At 37.9% G+C, this 21369-nt stretch overlaps 1 protein-coding gene across 44 annotated transcripts in view; it reads left to right on the forward strand.

Moving 5' to 3' along the window:
* The window catches only part of LOC122801915 (ABI family member 3 binding protein), a 3486228-nt gene that overhangs the window by 1493280 nt on the left and 1971579 nt on the right, over positions 1 to 21369 (forward strand). For all 44 annotated transcript variants that reach the window (XM_044071601.1, XM_044071602.1, XM_044071604.1 and 41 more), the window contains one exon: positions 6933 to 6982. In XM_044071601.1, coding sequence (XP_043927536.1) covers positions 6933 to 6982 — 50 coding nt within the window. The remainder of the gene's footprint in view (positions 1 to 6932; positions 6983 to 21369) is intronic.

Genomic DNA, 21369 nt, shown 5'->3' on the forward strand with positions numbered 1-21369 from the left:
CCTGAGAGAATTTTATTTAATTTCTTTTTTTTTTTTTTTTTTTTTATTTACATCACCACATTGTATGGATAGTATACATTTTAATCTTTGGATTTATTTTTATCATAGATTCACAGAGTACAAATGTTTCTGTTAACAGTTAGCTAGGAGACACTGATTGATTAGGTGACTCATTAATGCAGCACAGTACAAGGAGAAAATGATGGATTCAGACCTAGAAAAATAAGATGAAAATTATTAGGAGCTCATAGCCTTAAGGTCCTATGGAATACCTCTTGATGTAAACTTGTTGTGTCTTTCTGCTTTTCCCAGTTAGGTGTCGCCACAGAGGAACTCCGATCCGCTAATGATTGGCAATAGATTTTTACGTGCCGAGTTGCCAGCTCTGACGCACAACCTTCAATGAAGGTACGCCCATTCACGCATGATCTCCGCACAGAAGACACTCTAGCTGAGAATTGAATCGGACAGCATCTTACTGTGAGGCGACAACGCTACCACAGCACCACCACCGTGGACTAAATTTGGAAAATGATTCTTCGTAACATTACTAATTTTGAACTTTTAGGGAATAAGTTTCCAGTCCATCTTGGGACCTCACCTTATGAACTACTGTAATAGTATTATTTTTTCCATCATAAAAATGTGATTTCACACACCACTTGCAGAATTTCCATGTCCATGCAGGAGATATAACATTAATCTTTCTGATAGAATAATGTTATAGCAGTGTCATAATTTAGCAAATTATAGGAAAATGTATAATATGCAATTCTAAAAATAGATAGTATTTATGGCTTAATTAAGAATATTTATTTGATCACAATGGGAAAGCCCCCCCCCCCCATAAATTTACTCTAACAGTAAGTCCATGTCTCTTGTTTTCACTAGGATATATGTGTGCATGGGGGGGGGGCTTCCCTAATTTTTGGCTGATTGTGAAGTAGATGAGGTTTAAATTTATACTCATTTCCTTGGTGTTCACCTTCCTTATCACTTTTCCTGTAAGAAATCACTGTCAGTGCAGTTGCAGTAGCAATAATTCACTCTGTATGAGTTTTCTTTTGTCTAGATGGTTGTGTGTTTGTGAGCATAGTATATTTAGCTAAGAGGTGTATGGTGGTATGGCCCCTTGAAAGAAATCCTTTTCAGGTAGTTGTCATTGACTTGAAACATTAACTTGCTTGTTTCATCTCTTTGAAGCTTCATTAATTTGTGACTTGACAAAACAAAGGTGAAACAATGTAACTACAGATAGAGATAGAGAGATAGAGATAGAGAATTATGATCAAGTCTTCAACTCATAACCAACTTATTATATGCTTGAAACAGTGACATTAATAAATTAACCTTGACAGTGAGGCACACCATAGCTCAGGAAGTGAATCATAACATTGATGTTGAAAATGGATAACTAGTTGTAATTGGAGAAACCAGAACCTAATTCTTTGTACTGCATAGAGCTTTATCTGATGTTGGAAGCACAGTTGCACCCTTCTGTACACTGTACCTACTGACATACCCTCAGTGATGTCCCTCTGCCTTCAGTGATCTTGGTGCCATTGAAGTTAAGGGCGTACTGAATTGCTGCTTAGTGCACTATTCATTTCACACTATGACACTCTGATGTGTGTAGATGACGCAATGGTGCAGTGGTTTGCATTGTCACCTCACAGCAAGAGGTTCTCCGGTTCAATTTTCATCTGGGGTGCCTTCTGTGTGAAGTCCGCATGTCCTCCCTGTATTTGTGTGGGTTTTCAACGGGTGCTCTGGCTTCCTCCCACATTACAAAGACATGCATCTGGACCATTTCTCCCTGGGCCTGTGCTGAAAATTAGCTTGTTCCAAGTCGGACTTTCCTGGTAAACAAATGTTAAATAAATAAATAAGTGTGTAGCAGTAGATGTGAGATTCTGTAGATGAGTCAGTCAGCTGTCAGTATCGCAGATGTTGAGGACAGTTCTGAATGGCACCCTTTATTTTCTAAGTATTCTTCTTCTGAGTTCCTTGTGCGCATCAGCATTGCATCATTATAACTGATTACTGGACTTCCTGATTACCAGTCTTGCTGAGCAGCAGACTTGTGAATAGAAGACTTTAAGCAGGAACTACAATCTTTGTGACTCCTATCTAAGGAATAGGACAAGAAGCAATACCAGAAAGTAGGAAAGGAATGAAAATACTTTAATGAGAAAATATGTAAACAAAGAAAGGGTAGCAGTTAAATGTCTTTAAGGAAAACTGCAATGTATGGTAAAGTACTAGGTAGTGACAAGAAATTTGTTATTTTTTACCAAGACTCCCAACATGTGCTGATGTGGTTTAATTAAATCCAAATAAAGATTATATTAGGTATAAAACTAGTGATGTAAATGTTACCACTGAACTTATCATAAAACAGGGTCTAATAAATTTAAAGAAAAGCTATTTTTTAGAAAGCATTATTATTGTAATATCAAATCAAAAGATTTGGGTTACCTACTTTCCGTCTTTTCCCTATGGCATTATTTTAGCACTTGCTAGGGATTTTCTACTGTTCTGTGAACTGCAATCAGTATATCACATAGTACATTAGTGGCAGAGTACTTTTGCATGTGAAATATCTTGTGTTCATCAGCTAGTATTTTTTCTACATATGCCTGCAGTCAGGGATATAATTAACTTTTTTGCTATGGCAGTAGTTGGTGTTTGCCATATTGTTCATACTTTACTTTTTTATTTGTCCTGTATAAAAACAAAGATGAATGAGTTTGTTAACAAGTAGGAGACAAAGGATGAGGTAGTGAATCTTCAATAATAGCAAAAAACTTACATTTACCTACATTAACTCATTTTAAGGAACATACTAATATTTTGATGACCCCCTAAAAAAACACAGATTCTTAGTTGTTTTCAATAATACCCACATTCTCTTCACTGATCTTATTGCTGCCAAAGATAAAACATTAAGAAGAGCCATATTAACATTTATACATATGTTGGTATTCTGCATGATCATGTTAGATTCATGTGCTAATTTTGTCAAATTAAGCCCACTGCCATCATAGCTGTGTTTAATTTGACCCTTGGCCTTGTCTTATAACAGCTTTATTTTGTTTTATTTATTTTATTTAAAATGTGTTTACCTTTGACTGTAAGGCATTTGCAAAGAAAACTGTGGGTTAACAACCTGAAGCTATATCCATTAATTCACTGTGTTAACATCAGTCTCTGGAGAGAACACACAGACACAAACTTGTGCTAGTTCAAGAAGTTATGATGGGAAAAAGAACTCTATGCCCTGAACGTACTGAAGATGAATATTTTTGTATAATCAAATGTAATTCCTTTCAGTATTCAGTTAAAGGATAAAGTCTTTTTAATGCGAATGTGAAATTTTATGGGAGAATTCTTGAATTGGCCTAAAGGAAATCCCTATTCTTCCAAAAAGACATGTGAAGACCTCAGATAAAATTAACAATACCGTCACTTTTAAGGATGTTTTAAAAAAGGGAATGATAGGATGTATAAATCTACTTTGGTCCGTTGATTTCCCTAGATTTACAACATTTTCTGAGGACTGACTCTGGGTCTATCTGTCTAACAGTACTTAACCAGAGTTGGTAATTTTTCTTTACTATTTGATAAGAACTATCAAAAAAAAAAAAAAATATATATATATATATATATATATATATATATATATATTGTTCATTAGCTGTTGGGGGCACTTAATTATTTAGCTCTTTTTGTTTTAATTAACATTTTATTTTAGAGGAATTCTCAAAAATGTTGTCTAGTTCAGTGTATTAAACTGGAGCTTGCTCACTGAAATGTCCATACTGTGTCGTAGAAGTTCATCTGTGTCAGGGGTAGTTTTCAGGAAAATAATATGACCTGGATCAGAGTCTTATGATTAGAATGGTGGATCCATGGGCATAAAATGTTTTATTTGGTCAACTAGGTAATGACGCAGTTGTTTATTTTGAGAAAGTGGGGAAATAGTCATCAAAGGTAATATATATCAACCTGTTTCCCAATTTCATATGAGCTATATAAAAAACAAAAACTCCTTTTATAGAAAAGGAACATTCTGTCGATAGTTTCCTTATATAAAATGATACAGAGGAAGAGTAGCATAGCTAGGGTGGGGTGTGGATTGGGTCCTGTCTGCAGAAAGCAGAAGTCCTTTTTTTTTGTTTGGTCTTCACTTGAAGAGTTGAAGGGGTGCTAGTTTGGTACCGAAACAGGGTGCTGGTTGAGCCAGCTACACTTCTGAATGAAAGTTATCTAGAAAATACAGATAGAACCACAGACTTTCCAGATGACCCTTATCTTGTTTTAGAGAATGGACAAGCTGTACATCAGCACACTAATTGGACAATGAATGTTCTCCAGCAGGGTATTAATGTGCTAGTAATGCCTGGTGAAAAACGAGTTCACAGCTTCACGGCAGCATATTAAGCTGCCGTGGAACTGGGACTGCTAAAATACTAATGGCCACCGTTACTTTTACACTCGCTAAGCAGAGCTTAAAAAAAAACAGAAAGAAGTATATGTGTATGTATGTGTGTGTTTATTTTCTTGTCTGCATGTGTGAGTAAACGTGTGTATGAAAGCAGAAGTGACTATGTATGAGAGAGAGTGAGAGAATGGGTTGTCTGTAAAATTGTTGTGTTTTACTTACTTATTTCTTTTTTTAAGTACTATATTATTTTCTTGTATATTTTTGATGTAAAATGCTTCCTCCAACACCATTAACATATACTACAGAAAGTCCGAAACATTAGGTGGAGGAACTATTTTGCAGCAAAAATATACAAAAAAAAATAATATAGTACTTAAAACAAATAAGTAAGCCAAACACAACAATTTAACAAAGAGCGCATTCTCTAAGTGCAATAATGCCCTCCAGGGTGTTTGTTAATGTGTAATTAATGCCCTTCCAGGGGTGCAGAGGCCCTCCGCCTGTGGCATCAGGCCTCGTAACACCCCTGAGCAGGTGTTAATTGCAATTTAGCACACACCCTGTCGGGCAGTATTCCTTACTTAATTCTACCACTTCCTACTCCTAACATACTTGGGAAGAAGTTTTTAGTAATTTTTGTACATGATAGGAAACAGCCTTGCAGAAAATGGTTTTACAAATGACACAACAGAATCATGCCGCAGAATTTATTTAAAACCTACAAAACAAATGAAGTACAGCAGACATTACATTTATTTATTTTTATTTTTATTTTACATTTGTTGACCAGGCTAGTCTAACTGGATACATGTCCATTTTCAGTAGAGGCCCGGGGAGATAAGCTCCAAGATAGAACAATGAAATTAACACAATAACAAATAAGGAAACATTTAACAAAACAAAAAATAAATCCTATTTACAATACATATTACAGGTTATCACAGTAAATTTAGCAGTGCAGAATACAGGCATAACATAGCATGCTAGTACAATCAAGATATTCTAGAGGTAGATAGTATAATGGTTAATAAGGAAGGACTTACAGTTAATGAGTAGAAGGGGTAGGAAGAGCACAGTATTAAGAGACACATAAACTAGTCAGGCTTAGTACAGGGGCATAACCAGTAAGTTCTGAGGAACACTTTCAATTTGTTTTTGAAGCAGGATAGTGAGGGAAGTGAGGAGAGTTCACCGGTGATAGATCAGTTATTAATAGAAAAGAAATACTGGGAAGTCTATGCCAGCTCCATTTCTCCTTCCAAAAGGGGGCAAGATTCAAGATGAGTCCTAAATATATTGGTTTTGAAAAAGTTCAGAAATGCAAAATTATTTAGAGTGATGACTGAAGATTTTTCTTCCTTTCATAGACCAGGACTATGACAATGCTACTTATCCTTGATATGAAAATGGTTATCTTTGCAATCCAGTGAGATCATCTCACAGCAAGTATTTTAGATTCCACACAGGTTTTTATCACTGTCAGTTTTCAGATCTACCAACTTCACAGCTGCACACTGTTGACCAAATGGTTAGCTCTGTTCTTTATAGCTCTCAGAAGACATAGCATAACCTTTATCTGCATTATTTCTTATTACTTATTCGTTCTCTCTGTTAAATATATATAGTGAAAATCATATAAAATTGACTCTGAACTTATTTTTCATGGTAAGATGAAATAATTCAAACTAACGTATCAAATGAATCACTATAGTAGTTTTTGAAATATGCTTCTTTTTCTCTCAGATCAGGTCACTAATAAATGGAATAGGAGTACTTTGTTGATTATATGCTGGGCTTTCATTTTTTTCATGAACTAATTTGTATTAAGTTTGTAAGCTGGTTATGACATGTAACTGTTCTAATGTAACCAGCAGTGCTTTTGCACTAATTTCAAGCCACTGTAATTGCACCATATGTCACTCTTCTGTGGGCTGTATTTCTCATTCTCAGACCATAGCACCTTTCTTGAATTTCCAGAAAGTATCAGAATATATTACATTAGTACTAGCACTGTCAAAATACACTACCATGGTAATGGCCCAACAATTAAGAGTGTCAATCCATTCATGGTTAGGGTTATACTTAGAGGTGGGTGGTCGTTGATTTGAGCATTAATTATATTCACACAGAGTATTTGAGACTCTTCCTGAGCAGTGCAGCACTTCAAGGGCCTGTTTTCTCAATTTAGCATGACAGTGGGGGATTTTACGTTCAGGTTTACCACAAAACATATTTTTTATGTTCCCATTTTTCAGTTAAACTTGAAATTTCATTGTGGTTAAATATCAATGGATCAGTCCATCCAACATTTGTGAAATGTGCGGTTCAAACTCTTATTGTTTACCATCTCAGGCATTAATAAATTTGAGCAGTCATTGTCTGGATAGATAATATGGACTTAAATCATATAAATCATACAGTACATACTTTAAAAAGCTTGTAACTAGTGAAACACCAATCTAAAGTTCTATTTTTCCCTTAATAGCATACAGTGAAAAAGGAAATACAAAGATCCGGAAGCCAAGTTTACCAGAGGTATGTAACAACAGTTATGTTATTTATCCTTATTACATTACATAATAGTTACTTTTATTTTATTCTGTACACAAATGCATGCAGCTGAAAAAAAAGCTATAATATGAATACAACTATTTTGATGACAGGCCAAACAGACAAAAATATGGGTATAAGCAAGTTTATAGCCATATTTGTTATAGCTGCCAATAAACAACTGCATTGCTTAGTATTTGCTTGCTCTGTTACAATGTACTGTGAAATGCTCCAATTACGATAAGTCAGCCAGTGTGCAATATACTTCACTGAGCTATAACGCAGTCTTTTAAAGTTGAAACCTTCTAATTAGAACTGCTTTTCATATATGTGTATGGGATGATCATAATAAAAGGGCAGAGATCTGTTTATTGTAGCAACATCATTTAGTAGATGTTCATTGTTAGATTACTGCTGCAGTGGTATTAAGCAGTATGAGAAGTCCTAACAAGGACTGGACAATCCAGCCAGCTTCCAAACCTTTTGTGCTATGTCTATGCTGCATAGCCACTGCTATGTATGAAAGATGCATAGCAAAAACAGTGGCTAGGGGGATAAAACGTCAGAACTTTCCTGACACCGAAAGAAGCATTCATCTCTGGGGTTCAGTTGATCAGTGGCTAGCTATTGCTCTATCTAAGCTGGGCAGATAAGCTCCTCATTGAGGATTATCTTCCACACAATTGTTTTAGTTGAAAAGTGGGTTTTTTTTTTTTGGTTGATTTTATGTCATTTCTATGTCTTGATGACTTTTTACAAGAAAATTTACCTCAGAGCTGAGGTTTTATTTTTGGAATTTTCTGAAAGAATTCTTATATAAAATTGTATTTTTCTTGTAAAAATGGCAATATTTTACTTTAAACATTTTTTTGTCTTTAATAGCTTTTTCTGCAAAACATTTTTTTTGGGGGGCATAAATTGTAACTCACTCTTCTCAGCTATTCTGACCACTTATGTGATACCCTTCTCATCTGTAAGCTGGTCCTGACTCCGTGTGGGCATTTCCTAACATTTTTCTCATTCTAACTCATTTCTGTGAGGAAAAGTTACTGCTTATGCATTAGTTTGTTGTGAGTGGGTAGGACAAGTGTACTTGGTGCTTGTCATTAAAACATTTTACTGTAGTAACTACATTTTTAGTCAGAAGGTAGCACTGACTCTGCTATCCACCTGTGAGACTCATTTCATGGCTAGGATATGAACCTGGTTTCCGCTAAGGCTATTGATACTTACCAGAGCCTCCAGGAGGCTTCAGTCTTTAATCCAACTTTATTTTTGCCTCAGCCACAGATGGATGAATCTACCTTGGCCATCATTTTTACCTCAAACCACTCATCTTTTTCTTCTGGTCTCTGTGGTATTTTTCCTCGAGATGCCACCATGGACAGTGGGTCAGAAAATCCTATGCTGCTGCACAGTTGCCTTTGCTAGGGAAGGGAGAAGCATCACTGCTGGCTTTGGGGAGGATATAATTGATGTTCCTTCTCCTGAAGCAGATAACTGGTTGGATTTGGCAAAATGATTGTTGAGATCATTGCAGTCTTTGATTGGTGATGTTCCTTCTAGAAGAAGAGGAGAATAATTTCTTCCCATTCAACTTCTGATTCCCAGTCTGAGGGACAGGATTTACATTGGGACTATCTTTCTTGTATTCCATCACTACAAGAAGGAGATTCTGACTCTAGAAAGAGCTTTTCCTCTGATTCCACTCCTGAAAATTTTTTTCTCTAGTATGTTCGCCAAAATAAGGGAATTTTTCTCAGTAAGAACAAAAAGACATGTTTGAATCTCAACAAAGATATGATTTGTCACAGGGAGATTTTCCTCAACCTGCATATCATTCTCCTATTTTGCCTGTCTTAGAGGATGCTGTTTTGGCTGCCTGCAGTTTTCATGACAGTCAGCCAAGTGCTCCTAAGTTGTTTAAAGTGGCCCAGTCCCATACATTTCTTTTTTTCTAGCCCCATTGCAGATCCTGCAGTAATTTCCTTGTCAAAAGTCATCTTCGACTAAGCTTCTTTCAGCAGCTGGCCGTACCACTTTTGGCAAAATGGGAAAGATTTTAGATAAGTTTGGTAAAAAAGTTTATTTTTTTATTAAACGTTTAAACCAAAAACTGACACAGGATGAAGTGCCTCAACAAGAAAGCAAATATAATTCACTGGTAAAAAACCTTTGAGGCAACACCAAAAGGCAGGAGGTTGAGGGAAAAACGTTTATTCCAAAATTAAAACAGTATACTATGTAAGAGCTTTCGCACTGAATGCTTCTTCAGGCATACTCTAAGGTGCCTTGGTCTCAATTTAAATACAAATCCCTTCATCAAGTAATTGGGTGACACTCAATGACTTTATCTATTTAAAATAATTTATCCAATGGAAATCAGCATCAATCGGAAGTTAAAAGCGCATAAGTTTAGAACCCTCCACAAAACATATACATATTCATAAAATCATCTTTTTGTATAAAAAACATAACAACCACAGTAAATGCACATTAATTATATTGGCATAAAACAAAATAATTATTCTTACATGACTCTGTCAGAAGGTAGAATTATACTGGATGTGTAAATTACATACATCACAAATCACCTAGATGGCAGCATGTACTATAACAGGCATTCACAAATCTGACATTTCAATGCCTATAACCTGACAATTATATATAGCACTATCATAACACTTTTCTCCAAATAATAAAACATATCCCTTGAGTTTTGCTTCTAAGCTCTAGTGTTTAATGGTCTATCTAGAATGAAGGATTTTAGGGAAATTCTATCATTAAGACCTGATGCTTTGTCCGATTGAAGTCTAATGATCCACTTAATTTCCAACTTTTACGTATGATTTTTTCAAATTCCCCAGTCTAACAGTCCTGTTGACTAACTCAATAACTAAAAAGTTGAACTTGTGGGAGAGACCATTATTTATAACATGTTTGGCTAATGCATCATTCGCGTCTTCTCTGTTTACTACATACAGGTGTTCCCTCACCCGTGCTCTGAGAGTCCTGTTTGTCTTCCCAATATAAAATGCAGTGTATTTAACACACTTAGCAAAATATACTAGATCACAAGACCTGTGGTTAGATAGACAAACATATTAGTGTTGGCCATAAACACACATTGATTACAGCTTTGATATGAAAAAGTACCTTTCCCGTTAGACTGTACACTATTACTCCCATCTTTCTCATAACATAGTAACCTTTTAAGTGATTTGATGATTCTATAGGAATACCTGATCTTTTCAACAACTGTCAAAATGGTCCAATTCTTTCTAATAATGATCTGTATTTTCTTGGTATTGTTTGAAAATGGCATTATAATCCTAGGTCCATTGACTTGGTTTACTCTTTATTTATTTATTTTATTTAACATTTGTTGACCGGGAAAGTCCGACTAGGTTCCACAGATCCTGTTTTCAGCAGAGGCCTGGGGAGAAATGCTCCAGAACCATGTCTTTAGAATGTGGGAGGAAACCAGAGTACCCGGAGGAAACCCATGCGAACGCAGGGAGTACATGCAAACTCCACACAGAAGGCACCCCAGCCGAGAATCGAACCAGAGAACCTCTTGCTGTGAGGTGACAGCATTAACCGCTGCACCACTGCGCCGCCCAATGGTTTAATTTTTCATGGTTCCTTATCACCCCTGCATCACCTTTCCTTCCCTGTCTGTTTGTCCATCCAACCACAGGGTTCATAGGTTCATAGGTTGGTACTAGGCTATCGGCCCTAGAGCCTATGCAAGCCTAGCCATAACAATTCCCTGGCTATTTCTTCCCACACTATTTACTTCCCTGGACCTCTGACTAGCAGGGCGACTGACGTGATCCCTGGGGTGAATTTCCTTTCTCCCATCCAACCATCAAGGTTTCTTTTGAAGAGGGCCAAAGAGGTGCTCTGCTTGACATGTATGGCCAGTCTATTCCAGAGTCTGGGGAGTCTCTGGGTCAGGAACCCATCTCTCCAGCATGTTTTGTTTGTTGTGATGACAAGGTTTAGATCCCTGGAGCATGTGGCTCTGAGGGATTGGGATTTTTTTAAGTGTAGCATGTCCAACAGCTCTGGGTTTGACATGGCCTTGTATGTTAAGCAGAGATCGCCTCGGAGTATAGCTGGAGGTTTTTAAGGTGGTCAGCATAGGGCATCTGCTTTAGGCCTGCGATTCTTTTAGTGAGGTATTTCTGCGGCTTTTCCAGTTGTTGCAGATGTCTTGAGAGGTACATACCAAATGGGGCATTGTATTCTATAATGGGTCTAATGAGGGATGAGTACAGTGGGACAATGACCTCCTTTTTTCTGGATGAAAAGCCCTTAGTGATGAGGTGTGCCACATAGAAGGATTTCCTGACTGTTGTGGCAATGCGGTTATTGAAGGTGAGACCACTGTCCACCTGTGTCCCTAAGTCTCTTATCACACTTTAGGTGTTTAGTGTACTTCCACCTATGTGGTAATTCATGGGTACATGTTTTTCCCAAAGGGGATAACTATACATTTCTTGGCATTGAGCTTGAGCCCATGGCTCTGACACCAAGCATTTGTTTCTGTAAGGCCCTTTTGTAGAGTATTGACATCATTTGGGGATTCAATAATGGCTCCCAGTTTGCAATCATCTGTGAACTTTGTTAGCCAGAGTCCTTTAGTGTTGGCCTGTACTTCAGAGAAGTAGATGCCAAACAAGAGAGGTCCACGGACTGAACCCTGAGGTACTCCACTTGTCACTTGTCTGGAGCTGGATTTGGAGTCAGCTACTTTTACAGTGTGGGAAAGTGCATACATTTGACCATTGTGCTAATTACAGGTCCTATGATCTAGTATATTTGGCTAAGTGTGTTAAATGCACTCCATTTTATATTGGAAAAACTAGCAGGACCCTCAGAGAACAGGTGAGGGAACACCTGTATGCAGTAAACAGAGAAGATGAGAATAATGCATTAGCCAAACACATTATAAATAATGATCTCTCCCACAAGTTCAACTTTTTAGTTATTGAGTTAGTCAACATTCCTGTTAGACTGGGAAATTTGAAAAATCATATGCAAAAGTTGGAAATTAAATGGATAATTAGACTTCAATCAGACAAAGCATCAGGTCTTAATGATAGAACTAGACAGACCATTAAAACACTAGAGCTTAGATGCAGAACTCAACAGATATGTTTTATTATTTGGAGAAAAGTGTTATGATAGTGCTATATACACTTGTCAGGTTATAGGTATTCAAATGTCAGATTTGTAAATGCCTGTTATAGTACATGCTGCCACCTAGGTGAGTTGTGATGTATGTAATTTACACATCCAGTATAGTTCTATCTTCTGACAGAGACATGCATTATTACCATTTTAATATCATAAGAATAATTGTTTTGTTTTATGCCAATATATTTAATGTGCATTTACTGAGGTTTTTATGTTTTTTATTTAAAAGGATGATTTTATGAATATGTATATGTTTTGTGGAGGGTTCTAAACTTATGTGCTTTTAAGTTCCAATTGATGTTGATTTTCATTGGATAAATTATTTTAAATAGATTAATTAATTGCGTGTCACCCAATTACTTGATGAAGGGATTTGTATTTAAATGAATACCAAGGCACCTTAGAGTATGTCTGAAGAAGCATTCGGTGTGAATGCGAAAGCGCTTACTTAGTATACTGTTTTAATTTTGGAATAAATGTTTTTCTTCAACCTCCTGCCTTTTGGTGTTGCCTCGAAGTTTTTTTACCAGTGGATTATATTTGCTTTCTCGTTGAGGCACTTTATCCTATGTCAGTTTTTGGTTTTAACATTTGGTTTCTGTTTGACTGGCTCAGGAACATGGCAGAAGGAGCAGGAATCAAACTCGCCTATAATCCCAATCGAATGACGAGTGATAATGGGACTGAAGCACATTAAATATATTGGCATAAAACAAAATAATTATTCTTATGATATTAAGATGGTAATAATGCATGTCTGTGTCAGGCAGAGAATAATCCGCTCCTAGCGTTCAACAAGAGTGACCTGGTGAATAACAGTGAAGATAGAACTGAAAGTGAACGTTTGAGAGCTTGAAAATAAGTTAACAAAGTTAAAGACTGTTCAGTGGCAACTCAAGCATATGGAGGTTTGCCTGTGTTTTAAAGTGGTACCTAGGGGGCTTCGCATTTTGAAGATGCCCACCTATGGTACCACTTACCCTAGTTTACTCATTAAGTGGCAGAAACTGAACTTAGAAATGAGCTTTGGGTATTTATGTTTGCTCTTAGAACAGTATATGAGCATAGAAAATGATACAACTTCTGAAGCAATGCATCTACAACAACAGGTTACTTCTATTCTGTCTACAGATGAATATAATGACTATGTGAGGAAATCTGACACTAATTTGTCTTTGCTAGAGAATAGACTGTTACAAAATAAGAAAAGAAAACTGGAACGAGACTGCCAGGATTTTCACAATAGTCGTGTTTTTTCCTGGCCAAGAGAATCCTCCCGGTTGAGTAAACGTGATCCTCACACAGCAATGACCCAATCGGATGTCAGTTCTAGAGTAACCACTCCCCCCATTGAGAAAGAGGCAGCCAAGGAGGTAAATGTACGTGAAGGAAATGTACGTACGAGTCAGGTAAACAAACGAATAATCCTACTACTTCCCGTGATGTCAGGAGAAAGAAAAATGACTCCATTATACCATCATTAACCAAGACATTTTTTCTCTTCCCCTTCTGATAAGGAAACCTCAGAGGCAGCAATATACCCTGAACTGAGGCATAAAGAGACTCCAGTCATCAGGGGAGAGAAGAGACCAACTGAAGAAAGCCTGGAGAACTGAGTTAGACTTAATTGTCAATATTTCGGACTATGTTGTCACTGACTCTGAGAAATTCTTATTTAGTAAGGGTTTATCATTTATACCATCCATGAACACTGATGTTTTTGATTTTATTATTGATGCCAAACTGTTTACCAGAAACATGGCACTAAGATTGCTGTATGGGAATGAGAATGAGAGAGCAGTTAATATTTTTTAAAAAACAACCACTTTCATTCCCCCTTCACATCCGCTTTTAGAAGCCTTTGAAAGGGCATGCAAAAGAGATTTAATGGAGTTATTTACTTCAGATAAAATTAGTAAAAGGAACAAGTTTTATAATTTAGGTAGTAATAAATATAAAGTACTGTTAGAATTGCAAAGGAATGTGTATATTGTTATAAGACAAGCCGACAAAAGAAGGGCAGTGGCTATTTTGAATAAAGAATTTTATGCTAGGAAAATGGATGAAATGTTGGGTGACACTGACACCTACAAATGTTTGAACAATGAACAACTCAATAAAGTTATAAGAGTTGTACATAGTGACCTATATGACTATTTAATAAGTAATGTAATAGATGGTGATTTGTATACATATTTTTAGTAGAGCTACCCTGTATTCCAACCTTTAGAGGTTTACCCAAAATAACCAAGAACTTCCATGATCCCCCATTGAGACCAATAGTTTCCAGTAGAGGGAAGTTGACTGAACCACTGTCTATATATGCACAGAAGCAGTTAAGAAGAGTTGTGGATGACACTGATAACGTGATTAAAGATACACAACAATTTCTTGAGAGTTTCTCACAATATGTTTTTTCTGATGAATACAAGCCCATGATATTGTTAGTGATGTTTGATGTAACATCACTTTTCACAGCTATTCCCAATGAGATAGATTACGTCAGGCTATTCTTAACAATGAAAGGTATTCCAAATTAAATGATAATGAGGAGTATGATGCTACTAGATCTGATACTTAATAATAATGTGTTCTCCTACAATAATAGATATTATTTGCAAACTAAGGGGGTGGCAATGGGCACCCCCTGTGCTAATTCATATGCCAATATTGTGATGGCATACTGGGAAATGAGTTTCATTAAGAACAACACAGAATATGCACATTATATAAAATATAAGAGATTGATGAACAATGTCTTTCTTGTTTGGGATGGACCATTAGGAACACTGGAAACATTTATTACTTATATTAATGGAATGACTGAGTTTTTAAAGTTCACAGGGAATTGGTCCACTGAAAAAATAGATTTTCTTGATGTTATGATCTTGAAGGAAGGGAATGCTGTCTACACTAGTGTGTACAGGAAAGACTGCAGGAGAAACAGTTTGCTACATAGGAGTAGCATGCACTCCTCACATATCTATAGCAATGTTGTGAAGAATCAGGGGCTAAGGGCATCTAGATAAATTAGTCAAGATGTCACTTTCCATGAGACATTGAATAAGCTAGAAACAGAGTTTCTGATTAGGGGATATAAGAAAGATGAATGTAAGTTTCTTTTTAATGAGAATATTATAGACAGGGGAAGGAAAGGGAGGCCATTTTTTATGAGGAAAGGTGATGCAGGGGTGATAAGGAACCATGAAAGAGTAAACCAATTCAATGGACCTAGAATTATAATACCATTTTCAAACAATAACAAGAAAATACAGAGTATTATTAGAAAGAATCGGACCATTTTGACAGTTGATGAAAAGATCACTGATATTATAGGGGATACTTTTAGGCATTCCTATAGAAACACCAAATCACTTAAAAGATTACTATGTTATGAGAAAGATGAGAGTAATAGTGTGTAGTCTAACAGGAAAGGTACTTTTTCACATCGAAGCTGTAATTAATGTGTGTTTATGGCCAGCACTAATGTTTGTCCATCCAACCACAGGGAAAGTGTATACGTTTGACCATTATACTGATTGCAGGTCTCACGATCTAGTATATTTTGCTAAGTGTGTTAAACGCACTGCATTTTTTATTGGGAAGACTAACAGGACCCTCAGAGAACAGGTGAGGGAACACCTGTATGCAGTAAACAGAGAAGACGAGAATAATGCATTAGCCATACACATTATAAATAATGATCTCTCCCACAAGTTCAACTTTTTAGTTATTGAGTTAGTCAACAGGACTGTTAGACTGGGGAATTTGAAAAAATCATACGGAAAAGTTGGAAATTAAATGAATCATTAGACTTCATTCAGACAAAGCATCAGGTCTTAATGATAGAATTTCCCTAAAACCCTTCCTTCTAGACAGACCATTAAAACACTAGAGCTTAGAAGCAAAACTCAAGGGATATGTTTTATTATTTGGAGAAAAGTGTTATGATAGTGCTATATATACTTGTCAGCTTATAGGTATTCAAATGTCAGATTTGTGAATGCCTGTTATAGTACATGCTGCCACCTAGGTGATTTGTAATATATGTGATTTACACATCCAGTATAGTTCTATCTTCTGACAGACATACATTATTACCATCTTAATATCATAAGAATAATTATTTTGTTTTATGCCAGTATAGTTAATGTGCATTTACTGTGTTTTTAAATAAAAGGATGATTTTATGAATATGTATATGTTTTGTGGAGGGTTCCAAACTTATGTGCTTTTACGTTCCGATTGATGTTGATTTTCATTGGATAAATTATTTTAAATAGATTAATTAGTTGAGTGTCTCCCAATTACTTGATAAAGGGATTTGTATTTAAATGGAGACCAAGGCACCTTAGAGTATGTCTGAAGAAGCATTCAGTGTGAATGCAAAAGCTCTTACTTAGTATACTGTTTTAATTTTGTAATAAACGTTTTTCTTCAACCTCCTGCCTTTTGGTGTTGCCTCGAAGGTTTTTTACCAGTGGATTATTTTTTATTAATCTAGTGTACAGAATTCTCAATTGTTTACATTTTTGTTGGATTCTTATGATAACGTAAGGACTTTAACTGCTGATCTCCCTCTTTCAGAAACTAAAGCTTCTATGTTTTCTGGGGCGTAAGCTACACCTCATGTAATCAAACAGTCTTTGAAATGTGCTTATGACACTGCTGATGTTTTTTTTTTCTTTTTCAGAGCTGCTGCTAATGTCTGTCTTGAGAATATTTGCTTGGTTACAGTCTCAAAATTTACCAGAGAATGTTAGCACTGAAATTTTAAATTCTCCACTAGATAGAGTTTTATTTGGTCCTTCCACTACATATGTTTTTAAGGGATTTGATGGAAATGGAAAGTTCATTGTGTTTTTTCTAGTTTTTTCTAATTCAGGTTCAAGCAGAAGAAGCATTTCCAACAAAAATCAAGCAAACAAATTTTCAAAAATAAACAGCAGGGAGATTCAAAGAAGAAAGGTGAACCTTCTAACAGCCAAAGGCAACTTAAAAAAATCAGACTGACTACAAGCCTCCTCAGGATTTTCCCCTGTCTGGCAATCCCATTAAATTTATCCATGAGTGTAGGTCTTCACTTCCCTCCATTGCACCATATAACCCTCGACAACTGGGTTTTGAAAATCACTCTAAAATATTTCAACTGGATGTGGAAATGATTTCTTCATTTTCAAGGAATCCTTCTACAGTCTTCCATTTAAACTGACCTGCTCCCTCTGTTCTGAATCAGATGCTGTCTCAGGAGGTAATACAACCTGCTCACCCAGAACAAAGAAGGAAATAATTTTATTCAAGAATGTTTGTGGTACCCAAGTAAGAAAGGATTTAGAGACCTGTCCTAAACTTTTCTTTTGTAAATCTAAATATCTTAATTCTAAAATTCATAGGATCATAGGAGGTTACTAGGTTATTGACCCTGAGGCCCTTATAAGCCTAGCCAAGAGTTTAGCCCATGTTTAGGCAAATCAGCACCCAATGCCCCTGTCCAGCAGGGACATGGGTGGAATCCACAGGGGTATATTTTCTGTTTCCCATCCAGTTATCCAGGTTGTGCTTAAAAAGGGGTAAAGAGGTACTCTGCTTGATGTGGAGAAAAAGTTTATTCCATAGATGAGGGAGCCTCTGGGACACAAATCTGTCCCACCAGCAAGCCTTGTTGATGTCACAGAAGAGGTTGAGACCGCACGTGCGGGTTACTCGAGTGGAGCTTGATTTGCAGATATGCAGCAGTCCCATCAGGGTGGGGTTCCTGATCGCCTTGTATGCCAGACAGAGGTCACCTCTGAGGAGTCTTTGCGAAACTGAGTAGAGAGATACGGCTTTTAGCCTGTCTGTGTATGGTAAATATTTGAGGCCCTAGATTCTTCTGGTGAGGAACTTCTGTGGTCTCTCCAGCTGCCGCATGTGCTTTGCGAGGTACATGCCGAAAGATGCATTGTACTCAGTAATGGGCCTTATAAGGAAAGAATACAAGGATGTTATGACCTCCTTGTCCCTGGATGAGATATCCTTACTTATGAGGTGGGCCATGCAGAAGGCTTTCCGTACCACAGAAGCAACTTGGTGGTCAAAAGTCAGGTTGCTATCAACCTGGGTGCCCAAATCCCTCACAACTGATTGAGTGCTTAGGACATTGTTATAATTTGTGGGGATGTCACTCCTCCCAAAGGGGGTGATGATGCATTTTTTGGTATTCAGCTTGAGACCATGTTTCTGGCACCAGTCATTTGTCTGAATGAGACCTTCGTGGAGGATGTCCACATCACTAGAGGAATTGATGACAGCACCCAGCTTGCAGACATCTGCAAACTTGGTCAGCCATAGCACACTGGTTTTGGTCTGCAGCTTAAAGAAGTATATTCCAAATAACAGAGGCCCCAAGATGAACCCTGGGGTATGCCGCTTGTTATGGGTCTACTGCTTGAGGTGGCTTCCCCTATTTTGACTACATGGGTTCTGTCAGTGAGCTCGTTGGCTACCCATCTGGTAACATATGGATTGATGTCTAGTTAAGAGTGTTTATTTATTGTGCCCGAGTGGATAATAGTGTCAAAGGCTTTGGCCAGGTCAAGGTAGGTGGTGTGCACCGTCTTCCCCTCATCCATGGCTTTGCTGACCATCTCAAGGAAGTCGACCAAATTTAGCAGACATAACCTACCCTTGATGAAGCCAAACTGTGTGGGATCAAGTGTTTGGAGGTTGCCAATGTCCTTGTTAATGAGGTCCATGATAATCCGTTCCATGGCCTTGCAGATCAGGCTAGTTAGGCTGATGGGTCTATAATTTCCCAGATTGTTGGCTACTCCACCTTTGTGTAAAGGGATGACAGTGGGTGTCCTCCACTCAGCTGGGATGAAGCCAGTACTCAAGCTTTGGTTGAACAGGGTGCCTTATGGTGCTGCAAGTTCCTGCCTGAGTTCATGTAGGATACAGCCTGGGATGTTATCGGGTCCTGTGGAGGCTGTATTTTTTGCCTTTGAGAGAGCAGTGATGACCTGTTTCCTAGATATAAGGGGAAGGGGGCAGGTATTGGTGAAGTCCTGATTTACTCATGGGGGGACAGGGGGGTAAAGTTTTTGCTGAATGTGTCAGCCAACAAGTTTGCTATATCTACGGCATTTGTATATATGGTGTCCTTGACCACCAGTTCTGAACAGATCTGGGTGCTTCCTTTGAGGTTGCAGACATAGTGAAGAAGGCCTTATGATTGTCTCTAGTAGATGTGGCCAATTTAGACTCGAAGATTGCTTTGGAGGACTTCACTAGTGCTCTTATTTGCTTCTTGAGGCTAAGGAGACATTGATTCAAACTGGGCATCTGCTCCTTCTTGGTCTTGGACAGCAATTTTTCCTTTTGTTATAGAGTGTATTTATTGCAGGTGTCCACCAGACAGGTTTACTCTTCTTTGTGGAGGATGACTTAGTCCTGTCAGGTATTCCTGATTCCATGCATCTGTATAAATGCTGGTATAGTGCTTTGGTGTAGTTTTGGATATTGGTGTCAGTTCCTACAGAGGGGGAGGGGGCTGTGTTGCTGTTTATACCATCCCTCAGGAGGCTGTAATCAGGTTTTGAGAAGTTTTTATGTCTATTCCTAGCTAGAGGGCAGTTGGGGGAGATGGTGACTTTGAAAGTGATCACTTTGTGGTCAGATCTTACCAGGGAGGATGATATTATAGGGATGCTGCAGTGGTTACTCATGTTGGTTAATACCAAGTCCCAGATATTATCACCCCTTGTGGGGGTATCGACTAGCTGTTCCAAGGCATTTGCATTGGCAAAATCAAGGAATCTCTGGGCATTTGTGTTCCGGCATGAGTAGTTCTTCCAGTCTATGTTTGGGAAGTTAAAGTCACCCATGATCAGGGTAAAGGGTTGAAGCTTGATAGATTCGAACAGGTCCACATAGACGGATTGGGCATCTTGAGTCTGCAGCTTTGAACCATATTCTGTGACTGCACAGATGTCAGCATTTTTCAGGGTTATGAATACTTGCAGTGAGTGCAGTTTCATGTTTAGACTCCTAGCATTTAGCAGCATGACCATTAATTTGTGTTTTGTTGAAATTTTTATGTTGGTAGTTTTAACCTCATCACTTTTCCTAAAAAAGGCATTATAGGGGAGGCAAGAGCCTTTGCCAGAAGCCTGAAGCCGAGGTGAGACAGATGCAGGCCATCTCTGGCAAAGCATCATGGTCTGTCTATCATATCTTCTCAGGATGTCAGGTACTGCATCCCCTGAAATGACACCAGAAACTAACCCAATTGTTAAAGTCAATCATTTTCTGTTTCTATTGGGGCATCATTCTGGGTGATGACAGAATGCTGCTTAAGGCTAGGGGCATACCTGCCTGGGACGCATAATCAGCTAGCTCAATCATGTCTCTTTTCATGTAGTCCAGAGAGGTACATCTGAAGTCATTCATGCCAGCATGGACTATGACAGAGTCATAACAGTGCCTGTTGTTGAGAGACTCGTGTGTGTGTGATATAGTGGATTCTGGCACCTGACAGACAACTAACTGTGCCTTTCTCCTTATTCAGCCTGGTGAGAGGCGCATCTGTGTGTCTCACAATGGAGTCTCCTATGACTAATATGTTGGGTTTATGGTGAATCCTTAGTGGTTATGAGGCACAGGTGTGTGGACTATGTGTGGTATGTGGTGTGGAGGGCTGTGGAAATCGTGTGTGTTTTTGCTTCGGAGGTCTCCTTTGTTTGGGTATATTTATGTGGAGGACCTCCGCATACAGTATGTAGGTGTGTGTTGTACAGGTGTGGGTGGTGTTTGAGGTGTAGTGATTGTGCTGACACCTTTTCAGTGCCAGATATACTGGCTTGAGGGGGAGAGAGCTTTGACTCCAGGTTCCTAATGTAATTGCATCTCTCACAGATTGTGTTCCTAGGTGGTAGTAGTAGATGGATGTCTGTGTACATGAGGCAGTTGCTACACTGTTTCAGGATGCCCATATCAACCAGACTGCCAGGAGAAACTGTAGGAAATTGTCCATCCATATTTGTCAGAATCTGAGGGAGAAAGGCCAGGGAGAGCTAAGGGGTGGGCCTAAAGCCCAAGTGCTTAAACCAAAACTAAGAGCTTAGAATAACACTTAAGAATAACACTTAACAATTTAGACAGGCTATAAACAAGCAGCAATAAATGCA

The sequence above is a fragment of the Protopterus annectens genome, chromosome 5.part0 (assembly GCF_019279795.1).
Source record: "Protopterus annectens isolate FY-2018-M chromosome 5.part0, PAN1.0, whole genome shotgun sequence".
Taxonomy (NCBI): domain Eukaryota; kingdom Metazoa; phylum Chordata; order Ceratodontiformes; family Protopteridae; genus Protopterus; species Protopterus annectens.